The sequence below is a fragment of the Carya illinoinensis genome, chromosome 16 (genome assembly GCF_018687715.1).
Source record: "Carya illinoinensis cultivar Pawnee chromosome 16, C.illinoinensisPawnee_v1, whole genome shotgun sequence".
NCBI lineage: Eukaryota > Viridiplantae > Streptophyta > Magnoliopsida > Fagales > Juglandaceae > Carya > Carya illinoinensis.
Genome location: NC_056767.1, coordinates 20,048,693 through 20,069,100, shown reverse-complemented (window position 1 = coordinate 20,069,100; position 20,408 = coordinate 20,048,693). Strand labels below are relative to the sequence as shown.

Sequence of the window (20,408 nt, the reverse complement as noted above, 5' to 3'; positions counted from 1 at the left end):
CTAATATAAACTATAGTTATACTCATATTAATATAGTTATACTAAATTACCAAAACTAATACTAATATATAGCTATACTAATAATCTAATATATTATATAGCTATAACTAATACTAATATATATACTAATACTAATAGTCTAGTATAGACTTATAGTTATGGTATTAATACTATATTGCTTTGTTATATTTTTTAATTTATTATGTATAACTATATAGCCTATTAGTCTATTATATATATATATAGTCTATTATATTAATACAATTTAAATTTTATGACCTAATACTAAATACTAATAATCTAATACTATATTACTATTAGTATTATACTTTAAGTCTATGTATAATACTATAAATTAGTATATAAATCATTATACTAAATAATCATATATAAAATAATGATATAGTAACACTAATACTAAATTAATATATTAATACTATTAATATAGTCTATCAATAATATAGTTATAATAAAATAAACTCACTATAACAATTAACAAATATTAATATCATTATATGGTAATTATATTCACTATAATGAATACTAATATTTATAATGATACTAATAGTCTAATACAATATTACTATTGGCAATATATTTTTAAGTCTATTTATAAATTAGTATATAAATCAATATACTAAATAATCACATAAAAAATAATCACATATATACTAATATTCTAATATATACTATAGTTATACTCGTACTGATATAGTTATACTAAATCACTATAACTAATACTAATATATAGTTATACTAATAGTTTACAATTAATACTATTATATTGTCTAATATATTATATAACTATAACTAATACTAATATATATATACTAATACTAATAGTCTAATATAGACTTATAGTATTAAATATTAATACTAATAGTTTATTATATATATACTAATACTAATAGTCATTAATAATTATATTCTTTAATGTATAACTAACTATATAGTCTATATATAGACTTATATGTAGTAGTAACACTAATACTATAATAGTCTTAGTTATTGTTTTGTATTTAATAATATAATTATTATAGTGTTTTTAATTGTCTTGTATTTATTTTATTGTACAATTTTTTTTTATTAGATCCTCTATTTTCGGACTCGGCTTATTTTAGCCATATAAGTGTGTTTTTTTCTCTGTTTTGGGCCCAGCCCATTGCACTGCCACCACAGCCCAGCCCAGCCGGCAGCCCAGTCCGAGAACTCTACTTACCTATACGGTGCGTTTTATGAAAATTAGGTTTACAGAATTTATTTATTTATTTTTTTTCTTCTCTCCTCATTCAGTCCTCTGCCTCTCCCTTCCCTCATCCCTGCTGCCCTGCGCCGACTCCCAGTCTCCTCTCTCTAGTCTCTTCTTCTTCTTCTTCTTCTTCCATTCTTCTTCTTGAATCTTCACTCTTCAGACTTCGGTTTCTTCCTCACAGTCACTGCCGTGCCTCACTGCCCTGGTGCATCTCGGTGGGTCTTCCACGCACAGCCCTCGCCGACGCCGTGAACCTCCACTCACGCAGCCCCTCTCACGGACCCACGGTAATTTTTCTCCATTTTCTCTTTCATTTCACTTATCTAAGTTGTTTGAAATTATTTTGAAACAATGAAACTTGCTAGTACTATGAATCCGAAATTTAGGATTTTTGTGTTATTAGGGTTGTTGTCTGTTGAATCCGAAATTTAGGATTTGTGTTATTAGGATTGTTGAATCCAAAATTTAGGATTTTTGTGATTGTGTTTGTATAAAATGGTTTTGATCATTTTAAAATAATAATAATAATAATAATTATTTGTAACACACCTGATAGATAGTGTTTGGATAACTAGAAAATATGAGAGAAAATGTAAAGAAAATGGTCAGATTCGAGGTTGACCTAGCCTCCAAGAGAAAAGATAATAGGAAAATATTTTCATCAATGATTCTCGATCCCCTACAAGTCCCTCATTCTACTACATATATGACTTCTCTCTTGGGCCACAGGCCACTTACTCCAACGGTAACATAAAGCCACAATCAAAATATAACTAACAATAAATGAGCCAAGGCCCGACTCAACAAGACTCAAGCAAATAAACTCAACTACTGATTCTTATTACTCAAAGCAAGCCTGCTATGACTTTAGTCCTTCCTATCTCTATTGCAGACGTGTGACAAACCATCCCCCATAGAAGCACCTTGTCCACAAGGTGCGATATTTTTCCCACGCTTGTCCCACCACCTGGGTCAAAAACAAGAATTTTCTTTATACCAACAGCCACTTCACGCTTCACAATAATAACCCCATCAATTGGTGTTGCTGAATACCCTAGTCCCATAGTTTTGATATTATATCCCTTGGCCACAACAAGTAACCCCTTGTTGCTCATGTACTCTGAATCCAACGATAGGGTCTCCAAAGACTTGCAATGCGACCCCATTGTTTCCAGTGAGATGTCTGCTATTTTTGCACAAGCTGCCACACCAAGAGATTTTAATGATTTTCCACACCCAAGGGTTAATTCAACCACACCTTATCACTCAAGACTTCCCACATGTAACTCTGAGATATTGCTGCCATTAAAGTTGAAGTGATATCCTCCCAGCTGTGGAGCTCACTAACAGTCAATATTGGCAGTCTAACAATCCCGAGTGAGATATTTGAGCAGTATGAAGCATTAGTAAAATGGAAATTAGTACAAGTGAGGGGTATCTCAAGTAGAGTTTCCTCACTAACGCATGAGCACTTGCACCTGTCTATAGAATCCAACCGAGGCCTTGAATTTGTTGTTGAATGAATTGCAGCATCTGAAAGCTTATGGTAAGCTCTTATATCAAGCTCACAAATAAGAGGGAAAATTAGCTCAGCCCGAGCCATGTTATTATGCTTTAAGGACATAGTTTCAAGCGGTTGGTCCCATTCCTCTTCTATAAGGTTGAAAGCAACTTGGCCAACTTTAATAAAAGAAGGTCCCAAGTCACACATGAGATCCCTAATCTTATTTCTCACCTCCCCTGTATTTGCATCCCAGTTTTTGACCACACAGCTTTGTGTAGCCACTTGGAAATATGGCCTTAAGTTAGAGGTATGCTCCCTTCCTCTATCAAAAGGCTTGAAAATTACTTTAAGTGGCAAAAAATCAAGTAGTTGAGGGGCAAGGTTTGTATCTACTGAAACTTGCAACCCCATACAAGTTCTCCATTCTCCTTCACCACAGCTTAGGAACAAAGTATACAAGACCTCATATATCTTGAAATTACTTTCCAAAGTGTGCGCACATGAATTGTGACAGAAACTGAAAATGGTGACATGGGAAATGTGCTTACCAATCAGGCTCGAGAGCCTCTTCTTCATTCCCCTTCCTCTATCAAAAGGCTTGATGGTGGACTTGTATTTCAATTCATACGACCCCTCTAGTGAGTAACCGCACGAGCCTTTCAAATAGGCGTAGAATCTTCTGGAGGCTTGGTCCAGTTTGTAGCCCACGGCACCCTTGGGAAGCAGACCAACGAGTGAAATGAAGTCCTCGTGGGCCTTGTAAACCACTGCTTCAACAATACTCGCAGCAACCCAAGCACCTCGAACCCCATCTTCGTCGCTGCTAACCCGATTTCGTCGGAATCATTAGCAAACTTGGACCCCTCCAGCTCTTTCAAGCACTTCTGCATGTCTTCTAGAACTACCTTGCAGGTCCAAGTAGTAGATGGAGAGAGAGAGGACGAGTGCTCCCATATCTGGTTGATGTTGTCGACACTATAGGAGGTGAAGACGGGAGGAGTGTCCATGGTTGTCACTACTTCCTCAATGTGAACTGTGACAAGAACTGCCGAAGCCCCAGCTTTTTGGGCATTCCAGGCCCTTAAAGTGAAAAGGCCATCTCTACGATCGACCAAAACGAAGGCCGAGAGAGCCCTGAGCTTCGACCTGAAGGAAATCCTGAGTTGAGCACAGAGAGAGAGAGTGGTTTTTCCATTCTTGAGCTGCCTTCCATTGAAGACGAGGTGCTGTTTGTTGGGCGAGATGCCCTTTTTATCTTTGAATTGACTTGGATGGGGAGGGGAGTCGAGACATTGAAAATATATGCCCCCGGGATCAAACTCCCATCTGATAGCTAGGCCTTGCTTTATTTCAATTAGAGAGAAGTGGTTGCTAGTAAATACTGAAAGAAATGAAGACAAGGGAAAATAATTTCTGAGAAGAAGGGAAATACACGAGATTCGGAGGGGGAGATCTGAGAATGGAGAAAATGGTTTCTGATGTCTAACGGGATTTATGGAAACAAGAGAAAGGGGAATCTGATCCGTATTGACCACCTCTTTTTCTTCTAGAGTTGCTGCACATTTTTCCTCTTCTTGCTGAGCGTAGATTTGGTGTTCCAAATTTACAAAACCTTGCTCAAATTCGTTCAGATGCTGATTAAATACTTCATGCATTTTATTGTGACTATCCCGCAAATCATTCAAATGTTGCTGGATAACGTCGAAGCGTTGAAGACTCTGTTCCAGTTTGTCTTTGATATTGAGCAAGGATGAGATAAGTTTTTCCATTTTCACAGATTGATGAAGCCAATGCCAAGGAAAGACTGGCTCTGGATACCACTTGTAACACACCTGATAGGTAGTGTTTGGATAACTAGAAAATATGAGAGAAAATGTAAAGAAAATGGTCAGATTCGAGGTTGACCTAGCCTCCAAGAGAAAAGATAATAGGAAAATATTTTCATCAATGATTCTCGATCCCCTACAATTCCCTCATTCTACTACATATATGACTTCTCTCTTGGGCCACAGGCCACTTACTCCAACGGTAACATAAAGCCACAATCAAAATATAACTAACAATAAAGGAGCCAAGGCCCGATTCAACAAGACTCAAGCAAATAAACTCAACTACTGATTCTTATTACTCAAAGCAAGCCTGCTATGACTTTAGTCCTTCCTATCTCTATTGCAGGCGTGTGACATATACATGATGTGGATGCTAGCCTTGATAATATTAATATGCTTGGTCTATTATTTTATAAAGTGTGTGATTGATTGCTTGGTCTATTATTTTTATAAAGTGTGCATATTATAAATTGCTTGGTCTATTATTTTATAAAGTGTGTGATTGCTTGGTCTATTTTGGACTTTTGGACTTTTGGTCTATTATTTTATAAATTTAGACTTTTGGACTTATTTTATTTCATAGCAGAATTTTCTTTTTATTGTAGATTTTGTTTTTTTTGTAGCAGTTTTATTTAAAGGCTTATAAGTTTAGAGCAGATTTTTTTTACACTAGATTTTTTATTTTAGTTTTTGTGTTATAACAGTTTTTTATATAGCAGAATTTTGTTTAGATAGCAGATTAACAATTTATAAACAAGATTTTTTATAATAGAATTTTTTTACATAGCAGATTTTTTTTTTTTATAAAGCAGATTTTTGATAGCAGAATTTTTTTACATAGCAGTTTTTTTTTTGTAAAGCAGATTTTTGTAAATAGTAATAAATTTTTAATAAAACAGAATTTTTAAATCAGTTTCTTTTTTGAAACAGAATTATTTATGACAAATTTGTATTTTATTAAAACCGGAAAACCGAACCAAACCGGACCGGAAACCGGTAAAACCGGAGTATCGGTTTATGAGGAAAACTGGTGCGTAATCGGTTTTGAAAAATGCAAAACCGATGCCTACCGGTTCGGTCCTATATTTTTTCTAAAAGGGGACCCGTTACACCCCTATTCTTGAGAGGTTCTTTTTCCTCTAGATCTCCACCCTCACTCTCACCTTCATCTCTTATTCTCTCCTCTTCTTCTTCATATTCTGGACTTAGGCCTCAACTACAAACATATAAGGATTTATTTCGGAACACAACTATTTAAAGTATTTTTAGATATTTTTATTTAATTTTTTTTCTCTTTTTTAAAGTCAATAAGACTTCGTAACTCATTATTTGATTACTGTTAATGAATCATTTTACTATTTCACACATATTCTGAAATATTTTAGTATTTCTTTTATCTTACCAAGTTTAGAAATGTGAGTGTCCTCCGTTGGCATCGTTATAGGTCATTCGACCAATTGTTGACTGTTGGTCTAAATTTTAGCTTTAAAAGTTGGCATTATCTATCTATGACACGCCCACAATTATCTCAAGGAGTGGGCTACCAGTCAACTGAGTTTGGCCTACCTGCCGTAACAGCTTGCCCCATAGGGATAATGGGTTGGCAACATATGCATATATGTGATTCTATTTGAACCCTACTTTTTATACTTCCTTTTCTTTTAAATATCTATCAACCTAACTTATATTCTTAATTAACTTAAAAGATCACGCAATGTATACATAAATATTGGGATTTTCTATAATTCCTTTGCATCTCTTTATATTATTATTGTTTTGAATTTAAAAAGATTGAATGTTTATTATATTTTGTGTGAAAATTTGAAAAAATTATAAGAATTAGATGAGATGAAACACTTTCACTATTCAAAAGGGCTGGTTCAAGATTGTATGTTTGTGTAGAAAAAAATAAAAATATTAAGGATGTGTCTTGCACTCCAACAACCGTGTGGCTGTGTCTGCGTTGATTGAAACGGTCCATTTGTTCATGAAAGAATTTTCAACATTCAACTTTAACATTATTAATTTAGATATTGAAAGCGTTACCCATCAACCCCCGAGCGATCCTTTATTTTCTTCTTGACTGCCCAGTTCGGATCCTCAATCTATTTCAACTCATCTTAATTCATCTCATCTAATCATTATAATTTTTTTCAAATTTCAATACAAAATATAATAAACAATTTAACTTTTTAAAATTTTAAAATAATAATAATATTAAAAAATAATATTATAACAATATTTTATTCAACTTTTAATTTTTATCTCAATTCAACTCAGATCAGCTTATCATCCAAATGCAAGTTGCCCAATTAATTGCATGCATAGAGGGAGTATTCAATGCATCCATACTTAATTCGGACATGATTTTATAAACTATATATTTATTAAATAAAATAATATCATAAAATAAATAGATAATTATCACATTAAGCCCAACGCTAAACTCTCTTCACTTCGGGTCGGCTCAAAACCCGGAGTTCTAGGGTCGGGTTTTCACAACTTGCATCTCTGTATATGAATTCAAAATCCAGGCAATTTCAGAGTTGCACCAAATACTAATAGCGTCTTTCCTTGGAATATCTCCAGATCTGCGACTTGATGGATCCTCAACCTGAACCGGTTAGCTACATATGCGGAGGTATCCCTGCCATTCATTTTTTTTTTTTTTTTTTCTGTTTGGATGCCAGGAAAACGAAAGAAAAGGAAAAGAATAGAAACTAAAACCTAGTGCTACTATCTGGCTGATTTAGCCTCCATGTTTTTCGTTATCTCAGTTTTCTTGGCAACCAATCAAATACTTTCAATCAATCACTTGACCTTTTTTTGCTTGAAATGATTTTGTGCTGGTTGATAATTAGTGCTAGTCAAAAAAATAATTTTTCTTAGTCTTTAGTGTGATGTGATTGTGAGAACTATTTGGCATAGACTGTGGGATGGAGAACACTCTGAAGCCAGGTGATGTGATACAGTGCCGAGAGTGTGGTTACCGCATCTTGTACAAGAAGCGCACCCGCCGTAGTAAGCTATTTTTCATTTTTCATATTTCATATTATAGCAATGGCAGCAGCTCTATAGTCCTATTTTATTTTCTTGTTTGGGTATAAAATATGTGGTACTTTACAAAACACTTTCAAATTTTAGGTTTGAGTTCTTTTACTTATAAAAAAAAATTAGGTTTTGAGTCCTACTGGAATTTAACCTTAACTTTATACCATATATATCTGATTGGGATAGTCAACTTTAAGAAACTGTGTTTTTGTTGGTCTCCTATATTCAGTGATGCATTGTAATGTAAGTGTTTATGTGTGATTGTCATGTGCTATAGATATTTGCTGTTAATTTACTAGTGTGCTTGGGAAATGAAGTAGCTAATCGAAAGATTGTAAGATATGCATTATTTTAGAGTGATTAGAAGATTTCTGATTGCTGCTTGCTTGCTCTTGTTATTGGTTAGAATAACTAGAGGATATCTAGGATCATTATTTTAGTTTAATTAGAGTCAGAAATCACATCAGTCAGAGTAATTTTAGTAGAATGCTGTGTTAAGAACTCAAGCCTTAGGAATCCATCTTGGTTCTGAGTTCAGGACTCAATCATAGGATTTGCAACATATAAAGAGTAAGAAATGAAAAAATGCAAGTCTCTCTAGAATCCCAAACTAGTATCTCAACTTTCATATGTGGAAAGGAAAACTCCCCCTGATTGGACAGAGTGAGCATATTTTGGTGCTGGTAATCTTGGCCACCAATTGGTGAGTGACAGATATAACATTATGAAAGTGGCTCTATGGCATTCTTACTTCTGTATAATGTCGGTGCTGAACTCTTTAAGGCCTTGTTTTGTGAAGGCTTGTTCACATATGAAAGCTAGGTGCACCTAAGCACAAACATATGAATGCACTAGGTGCACTTAAGCATAATCAAGTCGAGAATACTTAAGTGCAAACTTAAGTGATTTTTGAGGGCTAGTGCACCAAAATCCAATCAAGATAACATATGAAATTACCGGCACAGAATTGAAGAGTTATATTTTCACATATGAAAGCGCTTAAGTGCACCTAGCACAAACTTAAGTGATGCTTGAGCGCAAACTTTCTAATCTAGGTGCACTTAAGCGCAAACTCATTAAGGCCTTATGTTACATATGAAAGCCACCTAGCACTTTCAAATCTAATCATTACCTAATCATGACAACTTTACTACGCTTCCAAATAAAATACAAAAAACAATACAACTTTTTCAAATTTCATTGTAAAAATAATATTCAAACAATATTTTAACTTTATAATATTTTTATTCAACATTTCCTCTCTCCTTTCCCAAAACCCAATAAAACATCTTAACTCAAACAATTTTACTACTATTTACAAACCATTTAACTACTATTTACAGATATTCTAAGTGTCCAAACGAGCCTTAATTGGCCAAATAGATCTTCTCAAAATGTCATACAGTGCTCCTTTTGATCCTGTAGCAGAGTTTCTTTGCCCAGATAGGGGCTTCTAAGAATTTTCGAGTTGGCCACAATTTTTGTGAAAGTGCTAGGTGCACTTAAGCGCAAACACCATCTAGAGCCTAGGCAAAAAGCGCAAAGCGCAAGCTTGCTTCTATTGAAGTAAAGCACATATTTGTAAAATTAAAGTATAATAACAAAAAAATGCACAAAACACAATAGAAAAGGGTTTAAAAAGCAAGGTGGTAATATATTAGCCTATTCACTCAATTTATTATAGTAGTAACTCTAACTTTACCATCTATCCTAACTGCGATGGTGCTTGATCCTTTTCTAAGATTTGTTTCTTTAATGGGAGAGGTTTGACATGAAAATTGTACATATTGTGACAAGGATGAAGTGTCATTTTTATGAGGACCCCTACATAACCTTGAGCAATGATTGCATCGGGCTTTAATGTCAATGGGATCAATAGGCTCCATCTTTTGAAAATGATCCCACATCTTAAACTGATTGTTATGAGTTTTATTTTTGGCTCCTTTTGCCTTTGGTGTGAGGGATGGTGTAGGGTTTTGGGTATACACGAATGAAGGTACTAAAGGACTAATGTTTTCCTCCATCACCGATGAAAAATATGAGCAAGACCACTGCCACTCGGTGTTATAGCAACATGAAAGCCCACTTTTAGATGTCCATGTGTGATTGAAAGAGGAGAGAAAATGACAGATTAGAGATTAGCCGATTAAATAATTACAAAAAGAAAAAGCAAACCACAAAACATAACAAAGAAATCAATGGAGAGATGAAACTGAAGAAAGTGTAGCTCCCCATCATCCCCCTGGGGTTAAGAAAATGCCATGTCTAGAAATCAAGGGGACCCAAAATGCTATTAACTTTTAAAAACTTAACTTAGAAGCCTGATATAAGAGATTTCATAAATTCACATACAACATATTTTATTAAAACTACTAAAATAAAAAGAGTTTGCATAAGCATTTATTAGAAATCATTCAAGTTTCATGTGCTTATAAAAAAATAACATAAATATTGAAAACATAAAACGAAACATCCCCATGAATTGTCTAGGCCTTTGCCTTGCCTTCCTAAGCCAAGTCCCATTCTGCAACTCCATCCTCATAGTAATTCTCACTTGGGATGGCTAAAAAAGACAACAAAATAAGTTGAATACTCAGTAAGCAATACATCACGTAGTAAAAATAATATACTTTATGTAGGTTTTTCTTTTAAAACATTATGCTGAAAACATAAACATTCAAAAATTCATTCACATCCATTTCATCACATCATATCCATTATATTTTTTATATATGTCATAACATTTATCTCTACCATCGCACACACTTACCCTTTTGTGCTAGGGTTGGCAATCTCGACAATCATGATTCCACTGCTAGGCCTTGAGTGAGATCTCATTAAACTGTTAAAAGAAATGGTTGTCATTAGGTGCACCGCTAATGAGCCACTCTTGGCATTGCCATCCACCCCTCAACCTTTGGTACCATAATCCTTCCTTGATTATTATTTATCCATCATCAATCGTCAGTCATCAATCAATCATTTAGTCGTTATTCAAAAATAATAACATCACTCATGTAGTCAAATCCATTCACATTCATGTACTCTTATAATTACAGGGTATGTAAAAGAGGATATCAATGAATAGGCTTGTGCAATAATACTTTGTAAACTATGACATGAGTAATGAGCTTTTCATTTATAAAATGATTGCTTTTAAAATATATGCAATTTGAAAGACATGATCATAATTGCTTACGTAATATTATACCATATGCATGTCCAAATAGCATGATCTTATTACTTACGTAACTTAGGAAACGTGTGATAATGAAGAGTATGATCATTCTGCTTTCATAATTTAGAGAACATGCATGACAAAGGGTGATCACGAAGGGTGTGATATATTACATACATAATTTAGAAAACATGCGTGATGAAGTGCGCGATCATATTACTTTCCTGGCAACCCGGTCCAATAATTAACCTGTCAACAATCACCTAGCCAATAAACACATAATAGCAAGTCAATTTATGATCTCATTCACCATCTATTATGAGACCACAATTTTTCCTTAACGAGCCTACATGTGACATCCAACTCATAACCTCCATACTGCTTTTGTGCCCAATGGCCCCATAGCCCGTAGCACATTCATTCTCATAATCACATAGCAAGTATCACCCCGTAATACATATGATTTGTCCAAAATGGTGCCCATAACCTTCAACTCATGGCCTTAAACACTAATATTTGACACACAGTTTGTGACACAAAATCAGCTCTTTATTAATAAGTCAAGTGCTTTAGTGGGAGAGGAGGGCTCTGCAGAGAGTTATAGGGAGTGTATGTTGCGCACTTAGAGAGAGAAACATAGAGAGTTACTGATGGGAATGGCTGGAGGAGCTGCAGTGGAGTTGCTGGGCGACTGGTGACTATTTCTATTGGTGCTGCAACAGTCTATGTAAGGGAACAAGGGGGCTTGTTTTTTCTCTGATTTAGTGGGGAGAATACAGAGGGGAGGCTGTACAATGCTGGCGTCACTGGTTTGACACCATCGTGACAGAGAGTTTGTTTTTAGACAGGTTTAATTAGGGGTGAGTTCGGTCCGGTCCGGTCCGGTCCGGGGAGGTTTTGTGGACCGGACCGGACCTATTCGGTCCAGGGTTTTCCAACCCTGGACCGGACCGAACTCCATCAGGACCGGTCCGGTCCGGTCCTATTCGGTCCGGTCCGGTCCGGTCGGTCCATTCGGTCCAAAGTTGATTTTTTTTTTTTTTTTTTTTTTTTTTTTTTTTTTTTTTTTTATCTAATGACATTTTTTTTAATATTTATGTAATTATATTGTAATATATTTAATATATATACATATAGTATTATATATATATTAGTAATATGCTAATACTATTAGTCTATTAGTAATAATACTATAACTAATAAATATATGTAATAATAACTATACTATAACTAATAACTAAATGTAATAATAGTAATAGTGATAACTATATATTTATATAATATGCTAATATTTAATGACATTTTTTTTAATATTTATGTAATTATATTGTAATATATTTAATATATATACATATAGTATACTATTATATATATTAGTAATATGCTAATACTATTATATAAATAATATATATAAATAATATTTTTTTTTTTTTTCTATTCGGTCCGGTCCGGTCCGGTCCGGGGTGAAAAACTCCCGGACCGGGACCGGACCGAATCTTTTCGGTCCCTTAAAAATGGGACCGGACCGGACCGGACCCAATTCGGTCCGGTCCGGTCCGGTCCAAATAGTGCCGGTCCGGTCGGTTTTGCCGGTCCGGACCGGCCGATGCTCACCCCTAGGTTTAATGCGTTGGAGTTTGGTGCAACTGGTTTTGCACTTGCGGTGTGCGGGCTAAGCTTCAGTTGACAGGGAGGCTCAAACATTTGTAGAGCTGGTTCTGATACTTCCGTTGCAGGGGCTAGGGGCTTTGTGGGGCAGCTCCTTTTCAGTTTGGTGACTGATGCATTGTTTTTTAACTTGGTGGCATAGCTGTCTGGCATGGCTTGAGGGAGGTTCATGGTGTTGCCACTGTGGCATAAGCTGGGCTGGTTTGGTGCAATTGTTTATCGTGTGGAGAAAGATATGTGGTGCTCTGCTATTTGGATATACTTTATAAAGGAGGGATGGGGCTTGCCATGAGTGAAGCAAATTCTTGGAGGAAAGAGACTCTTGATGCCATGTGTGTGGAGAGGAGCTTGAGAGATAAACTCGCGGAGAGAGAGGGGGAAAAAAAAAGGAGAGGGCTGGCTGGTTTTTGAGCATGAAATATATATATATGAAGTTGGTACTTTGCTTTAAAGATTGCCATGGGAGACTAGAACTCCTTGTGAGTTCGTTAGTGCATCAATGGGCTTTTAGAAACTTCATGGGCCTACAACAGTCAATTTAATCTAACGGGTTTGTAATTCTTCAAAAATTAATCCTCTTTAAGCTGTGCCGCCGGGGGGGGGGGGGGTTGTTACTAGGCACCAAATAATTAAACATCAAGGATGAGTACGGGCTCAAAGGCCCACTTTCGGATTTAACCCTAGTTTTCCTTTTAAAGATAGAAACCTTGAACAAAAGTAACCCTAATTTCCAAAAACAGAAACCTCAAAGTTTGGAGATTTTTTATTTTTTTTTTAAAATCAAAAGTGAGTGTTACAGAAAGAAACATGTCGTAGACAAATAATTGGTACTTACCTAAGAACTCAATTTGAAGGCTCTGCAGAGGACAACCAGGGCAAATGCTACGGTGAATGGAAGTTTTGGGCCTATGGCTTGAGAGGAGAGAGTTTGGAGAGATCGGGGTTCACGCTATTTTGGTCGAAATGAGGGGAAGGGAGATAGGGGTATGATGATAATGAATGGTGTCATTTTCATTTATAAGAATGAAAATAACGATTTTCATTTTAAAATGTGTGTGTGTGTATGTGTGTGTGTGTGTGTGTGTATGGGTGGTGGATGGTGGGTATTATCCACCACCCGCTATCTGCTATCACCCCACATATATCTGGATAGTGGATACAATTGTTCGTCCAGTCCTTGTTTTTGACAGGTGAACCACCCCACGACAGAGCCCTTAGGACTCACCCATGCTAAATCCCCAAGAAGACTAGCATAGCAACCCACCGCCATGGCTTCCCACTTAAATCATACTTTGATCCTAGGGGGAATCGAACTTGTGACATGGGGCTCGTGCACACAAGTTTGCCCTTACCATTTGGGCTGCCCACAGGGGGGTTTTGTCAGTCCGGTTTTTACTTGACCTGGATTAACAGTTCTAGAGAGAGCTGTGATGTTATCGTACAATTTTATGCACAATATTATGTACTGAGTGGTAGTCTCATTTCAGTGTTTTCTTTTGCAATTTGAATTTAAAATTTTCATCATTTTTAATAGCTAACACATTGTAAGTAAAACTGTAAGTATAGATAACAATTTCCTAAAAAACAAATGTTCTAGAGAGAGCTGTGATGTTATCAGAGAGGGAGAGTTGAAGTTTTTGGTTGATTTCCAGATGAGCTAGGCCAATGTTATCAACTTTCTTGGGCTTAAAACCTCGTTTTTCCAGAACTCTAAATTGTGGGTCAGGCCAAATACTATCCAATCTAAATTTGGCCTGACCCACACTTAGATGGCCCAATCTCTTCAGCGATGGTTCGGGAGCTGCCCAGGGAGGGTCTTCTTCGAGTGGGTCTTCACAGAATACTCCGGTGACCTGTTCTGAGCCACTAGAGCAGGTGGCTACACCATTAGTTCAGTCTGAAGAGATACAAGAGGTCTTTGGGGAGCCGTGTGAGGGGATACAAGACAAAACAGTGGATGACGTGGATGGAGGGTGTTCTTCGGATAAGGAGGAAGTTATGTTGATGTTGTATGATCCTACTAATTTTCCAACAGCGGAGGAGGAGGTTGTAGGAGAGGACCCTACACCTTTAAACGTGGTTCTCCCTAGTATTTCCACTGATTGGCTATTAAAAAAGGTTGAGGACCTTCAAAGCTGTTTGGGGATATCATGTGAGGGGTACGAAGAGCAATTTAAAGCTTTAATTACAGCCATTGCAGCAGGACATCAGGGTGTAGGGTCAAAAAGAGATAGGGAGCTGAAACGCTTCACGTGGTCCATAAATTACGATGGAAAGGAGGGAAGTGCGAGTAGGGGAAGAAATAAGGGAAGGGCTGGAGCAGTTTGTTAATGAAACCAAAAATTCTGAGTTGGAATGTTAGGGGGTTGAACGAGTCGAATAAACGCCTTCGTATAAGAGCTTTGTTAAGGCAATGGAAGGCGGACGTCATTTGTTTGCAGGAAACAAAGCTGAAAATCATTAGTAGAAGAATTATTAGAAGCATTTGGAGTTGTCAATATATAGGGTGGATATACTTACCATCAAAAGGGGCCTCGGGAGGTATATTGGTTATGTGGGATAAGAGGGTTGTGGAGTGCATTGATGAGTTTATGGGGGAGTATGCAGTGGGGTGTTCCTTCAAAAATTTAGAAGATGGGTTTTCATGGGCCTTTGCTGGGGTCTATGGGCCTAATTTGGATAGGGAGAGGAAAAGGATGTGGGATGAGCTGGCTGGACTTTGTTCTTGGTGGGAGGTCGCATGGTGCATTGGCGGGGATTTTAATGTAACAAGATTTCCTACTGAAAGATCAGGGGGGCATGTCAAAATTCAGCAATGGTGGAGTTCTCGGACTTTTATCTTTGAGCTAGGCCTTATGGATATTCCCCTAATGGGAGGGGAGTACGCTTGGTCTAATAATCACACTTGGTCAAGACTGGACAGGTTTCTTATTTCTCCTTCGTGGGAGCTGCAATTTCCAGATCTGACCCAGAAGAGGCTCCAGAGGTTATGTTCTGACCATTTTCCTGTTTTACTAGATGGGAGTGGTGCGCAAGGGGGTAAGAGGCCTTTTAAGTTTGAAAATATGTGGCTAAAAAAGGAGGGGTTTGTGGATTTGGTTAGAAACTGGTGGAACTCTTATGTATTTGAGGGTAATCCGAGTAAGGTGTTGGCTGGAAAATTGAAAGCTTTGAAGAAGGATTGAAGACTTGGAATGAGCAGGAGTTTGGTGAGATAACTAAACAGAAAAATTGCTTATTGCAAGAATTACAAAGCTTGGAGGGAGTAGACGACGAGAACAACCGAAAAGAGCAAGTAATAACTGAACTCGAAAGATTGACCTTATTGGAGGAGATTTCATGAAGGCAAAAGTCAAGGGCTTTATGGCTTCGGGAGGGGGATAAATGCACTAAGTTTTTCCACCGTATAGCTAATGCACAAGGAGGTTCAATACCATTGAGTCTCTGAATATTGATGGTATTACCTTGTCAGACCAGGCATAAATGAAGGAATATGTAGCTAGACATTTTGAAAACTTATTGTCAGAACCTATTGCATGGAGACCTAAGGTGGATGGTCTAACTTTTTAGAGTATTGACCAAGTTAGTATGGTGTGGTTGGAGAGACCTTTTGAAGAGGAAGAGGTACATAACGTTCTTAGGAAAATGAATAAAGATAAAGCTCCAGGCCTGGATGGTTTCAATATGGCTTTTTTCCAAACTTGTTGGGACGTGGTGAGAGAAGATGTTATGCTCGTTTTCTAGGAATTTTTCACTCATGGCAAATTTGAAAAAAGCCTAAATGCTACCTTTATCGCCTTAGTCCCTAAAAAGGCTGGTGCAATAGAGGTACAAGATTTCAGACCGATTAGTCTTGTAGGCAGTGTTTATAAGTTATTGTTGAAGGTGCTGGCAAATAGAATGAGCACGATAATGGAAAAGATTATCTCTAAATCGCAAAATGCCTTTATAAGTTGGAGACAAATACTAGATTCGGTTCTCATTGCCAATGAATGTTTGGACAGCAGAATCAAGTCAGGAATTCCAGGCATTCTTTGTAAGCTAGATATGGAAAAGGCATACGATCATATTAACTGGGACTTTCTGATGTACATGTTGAGTAGATGTGGGTTTGGGGTAAGATGGAGGAAGTGGATAAGGCATTGTGTGTAAATGGCATGTTTCTCGGTCTTGGTAAACGGAGAACCTGTGGGCTTCTTTAACAGTTCGCGAGGGCTACGACAAGGAGATCCATTATTACTGCTTTTGTTTGTAGTAGTCATGGAGGCTTTGAGTAAAATGGTGACAGCGGCAGTAGGAGGAGGGTTTTTTTCTGGCTTCTCGGTGGGAGATTCACACAGCCAAACCGCTATTTCTCACCTTTTATTTGCAGATGATACCTTGCTGTTTTGTGAGGTAGATGCAGGACATATTCAATCACTGAAGGCCATTCTACTTTGTTTTGAAGCTATTTCCGGATTGAAGATTAATCTTGATAAAATAGAAATGGTCGTAGTAGGAGATGTAAGTAACATAAGCAGATTGGCTAACACATTGGGATGCGTGGTCTCTTCCTTGCCGAGGAGGTATCTTGGGCTCCCATTGGGGGCTTCTTTCAAAGCTAAGTCCATTTGGGATGGGGTTTTGGAAAAATTTGAGTGTAGGTTGGCCGGTTGGAAAACGTTATATTTATCCAAAAGGGGGCGGCTCACTCTTATTAAGAGCACTCTTTCAAATCTTCCCACATGCTATTTGTCTCTGTTCCCTCTTCCTGCTAGCATTGCATGTAGAATGGAAAAACTTCAACGTGACTTTTTATGGAGTGGAATAGGAGAGAAGTTTAAGTTTCATTTAGTGGGCAGGGATAAGGTGTGCAATCCCATGAGAGATGGCGGACTGGGGGTTAGGAATGTGAGGATTCTTAATAGGTCTTTACTAGGTAAATGGCTTTGGCGATATAACAATGAGAGGGGAGCTCTATGGAAAGGGGTGATAGACTTGAAATATGGTTGTGAAACGGGGGGTTTGGTGTTCAAAAAAGGGAAGGGGGGGGGGGGGTCCTATGGAGTGGGGTTGTGGAAGTTCATACGGAAAGGATGGGATTCTTTTGCTAGTAATACTCGATTGAGTTTGGGGGATGGAAGAAGGATACGCTTTTGGAAGGATACTTGGGTGGGTGACACAGTGTTGCTGGAGGCTTATGCCGCTATTTACAGTATTGCAAGGGATCCAGATGCTATGGTGGCTGATTTGAGGGTAACTATACAAGGTTCACAAGAGTGGAATATCAGCCTAAATCGGGAGGTACATGACTGGGAAGTGAACATGCTGGTGGATTTTTTTAACTTGCTGTATAACATTCCTGTTGCTGCCACAACTGAAGATGTGATGATTTGGAGACCCTCTAGGAAAGGAAAATTCACGGTACGCTCGTTTTATGACTCTATTACTGGGCAACAAGGACATTCTTTCCCTTGGAAGAACATTTGGAGGACTAAAGCACCTACAAAGGCCGCCTTTTTTGTGTGGTCAGCAGCCTTAGGCAAGATACTAACTAATGATAATCTGAGGAGAAGGGGCCTTGTTATAACGGACTGGTGTTGTTTGTGTCAAAAGAGTGGGGAAACAGTGGATCATCTACTTTTACACTCTGAGTTTGCTAGAGACATATGGAACTATTTTTCCAGCAAGATGGAAATAGCATGGGTGATGCCAGGCCGAGTGGTTGATCTTCTGGCATGCTGAAGAGGTATCACTGGGACACCTCAGATTGCAGCTGTTTGGAAAATGGCCCCTATTTGTATTCTTTGGTGTATTTGGAGTGAACGTAATGATAGACTTTTTGAGGATCATGAACGTTGCTTGGAAGAGTTTAGGAGTTTCTTTTGGAAGACTTTGTTTTTGTGGGCTATTGGGTTGGATTTAAATGGGCTTAGTTTTCATGATTTCCTTGTAACGGTTACTAGTTCTTAAAAAGGTGTATGCTTTTGTATACCTCTAGTGTACTTGGGCTATGCCTATCCTTTTATCAATGAAATATCATATATAGCCCAATCCTTTTATCAATGAAATATCATATTACTTGCCAAAAAAAAAAAAAATTCCAGAAGAGACTTTTGACAGTTTCATAGGCTTGTGGGCCCAATAAAAATATTCTCATCCAGCTAAGGAACTAGGGCTGGGTGGACTACGATTCTGGTTTGTTTGAAAAATATAACATAGAAGATTCACCCCTACTGGTTTCCCATTTCCCCAACTGCTGCAACTGTAAAGGACAATTTTTTGAATGTGTTTTCCTCCGGTTTATGTAACGTTACTTCCCATCGCACAATAGATGCAACATAGGTTATTGGGTTAGCTTCCATTGAGGGAGAGTGCTTGTGGGTGATGTGCTTGATATGCATTATTGGCCTGCTATTTTTTAGTCAATCAAGTTTTTTTAGTCTTAATGCTTTCCTGCAATTTTACTCCAAGATCTAGTTCAGGAAGGCTTTTGCTTTCTCTTCTTCTTTATAAGTATTCAATTTTATTTATGAATGGGTAAGTTGAGCAGCCAATGGGTCTTGAACCCATGGCCTCACCTTCAACCTTGTTCTTACAACAGGAGGAGGTACAGTTTAAGCTAAAGATCCCTTTAGCTGTTTGATAGATGTCATTGGCTTATTCCTTTTCCATGGTACTGTTTGGAATTATGGCCCTGCAACATCTTGATGTTGTCTTTCTTGTAATGTTTCTGAAGGATACATCTCGTCTTAACCCATGTTGCTGAAAACATTGAACTAAATTAGCCCTTCCTGTTTGATGCAGTTGTTCAATACGAGGCTCGCTGAATTGGGGAGAGGCGAGGCCATGCCATTGCATATAATATGTAGTTACTGTCTTCCTGCAACTTGCTAATCTGGTGGATGGTTTACTTTTCAAGAAACAGATTGATTTATGCTTTAGCACTATGCGATCAATAAAAATACCTGTGCTGTCTATGCAAGTGATCACATTAAAGTAGAACACTGCAAGTCAATCGGTTGCTCTGCATGTTTGATTTCTTATATTACTGGCCTCCTAGAGACGGCATAAGCATATTGTTGTTTTAGATGTCTTTTGTTTAGTTCATCATCTTTGAATGGTTAAAATAGTTGAGGGTCTCACAATCTCTGTTAGTGTCTGTTGTCAAGATAAGAACTTGAGCTTTTAATTTCGCCAAGTTTCTACTGGGGTTTTGGGTGTTTGGTGGGGACGAGGGAATCAGATAGTCAAATATGCCAACTTCAGGAAAGATTTGTTTCTTTTGAGAGGGTTAAAGTGATAGAGAAACATGCTTCAGGAAAGATTTGTTTCTTTGGGTGAAATCTACTCATTTTCCTCTTTTTTTTGGGGTAAGATAGAGAAACTGTTTTCTAAGTAATGATATAGTCATGAAGTGTATAAGCGACTTGCAGTCGTTTTGAAAAAAAAAGTAAGGTTTATTATTAAAAAATTAATTATTATTTTTTTTCACGTGGATTTTGTATTTATTCACTTTTTTCAATGTAATTGCACGGCGCTTGTGCTCTTATGATTACAACTATGATTTCTTGTTTTATAATATATGATCATTTGAAAAAACAAAAAAAAAAAAAAACAGCCAAGAGACTTGAATTATAAATAAAAACGTCTGTTAGACAGGACAAATATTTTTCTTACAAAAGCGGATAAAGAAAATATAAATATTAGATGAAAATGAGATTTGGAAAATTGATATTCTTGGAGAAGTATATGGTTCAGAGAGAAGGATAACCAATCAAATGTAGAGCACATTTCAAATTGATTGGGCAAAATAGAAAAAGTGGCCTCTTTAGCTAAAATGGTTAAACAAAAGCCAATTCTCTGCAATATATGAATGACAACTAGCATAAACAAACAAAATAACCACAAAAACACATTAATCAAGAGCAATCACGATCACATATA

General features: G+C 37.1%; 1 protein-coding gene across 1 annotated transcript; it reads left to right on the top strand.

Moving 5' to 3' along the window:
• The first annotated feature begins 1,279 nt into the window (after nucleotides 1–1,279).
• Nucleotides 1,280–19,618, top strand: LOC122299128 (DNA-directed RNA polymerases II, IV and V subunit 12). Its single transcript, XM_043109102.1, has 4 exons — nucleotides 1,280–1,539; nucleotides 7,175–7,226; nucleotides 7,514–7,606; nucleotides 19,269–19,618. Exons 2-4 carry the CDS (start codon nucleotides 7,187–7,189, stop codon nucleotides 19,289–19,291), a joined length of 156 nt encoding a protein of 51 aa, XP_042965036.1. The 5' UTR covers nucleotides 1,280–1,539; nucleotides 7,175–7,186; the 3' UTR covers nucleotides 19,292–19,618.
• The last annotated feature ends 790 nt before the right edge of the window (nucleotides 19,619–20,408 follow it).

What these genes read in the sequence shown, in the direction of transcription:
- LOC122299128 (XM_043109102.1), top strand. Translation starts at nt 7,187, where the DNA reads ATGGATCCTCAACCTGAACCGGTTAGCTACATATGCGGAG. An exon ending in GGTTAGCTACATATGCGGAG is followed by an intron (nt 7,227 to 7,513) that starts GTATCCCTGCCA and finishes TATTTGGCATAG; the next exon opens with ACTGTGGGATGGAGAACACT. An exon ending in CAAGAAGCGCACCCGCCGTA is followed by an intron (nt 7,607 to 19,268) that starts GTAAGCTATTTT and finishes TGTTTGATGCAG; the next exon opens with TTGTTCAATACGAGGCTCGC.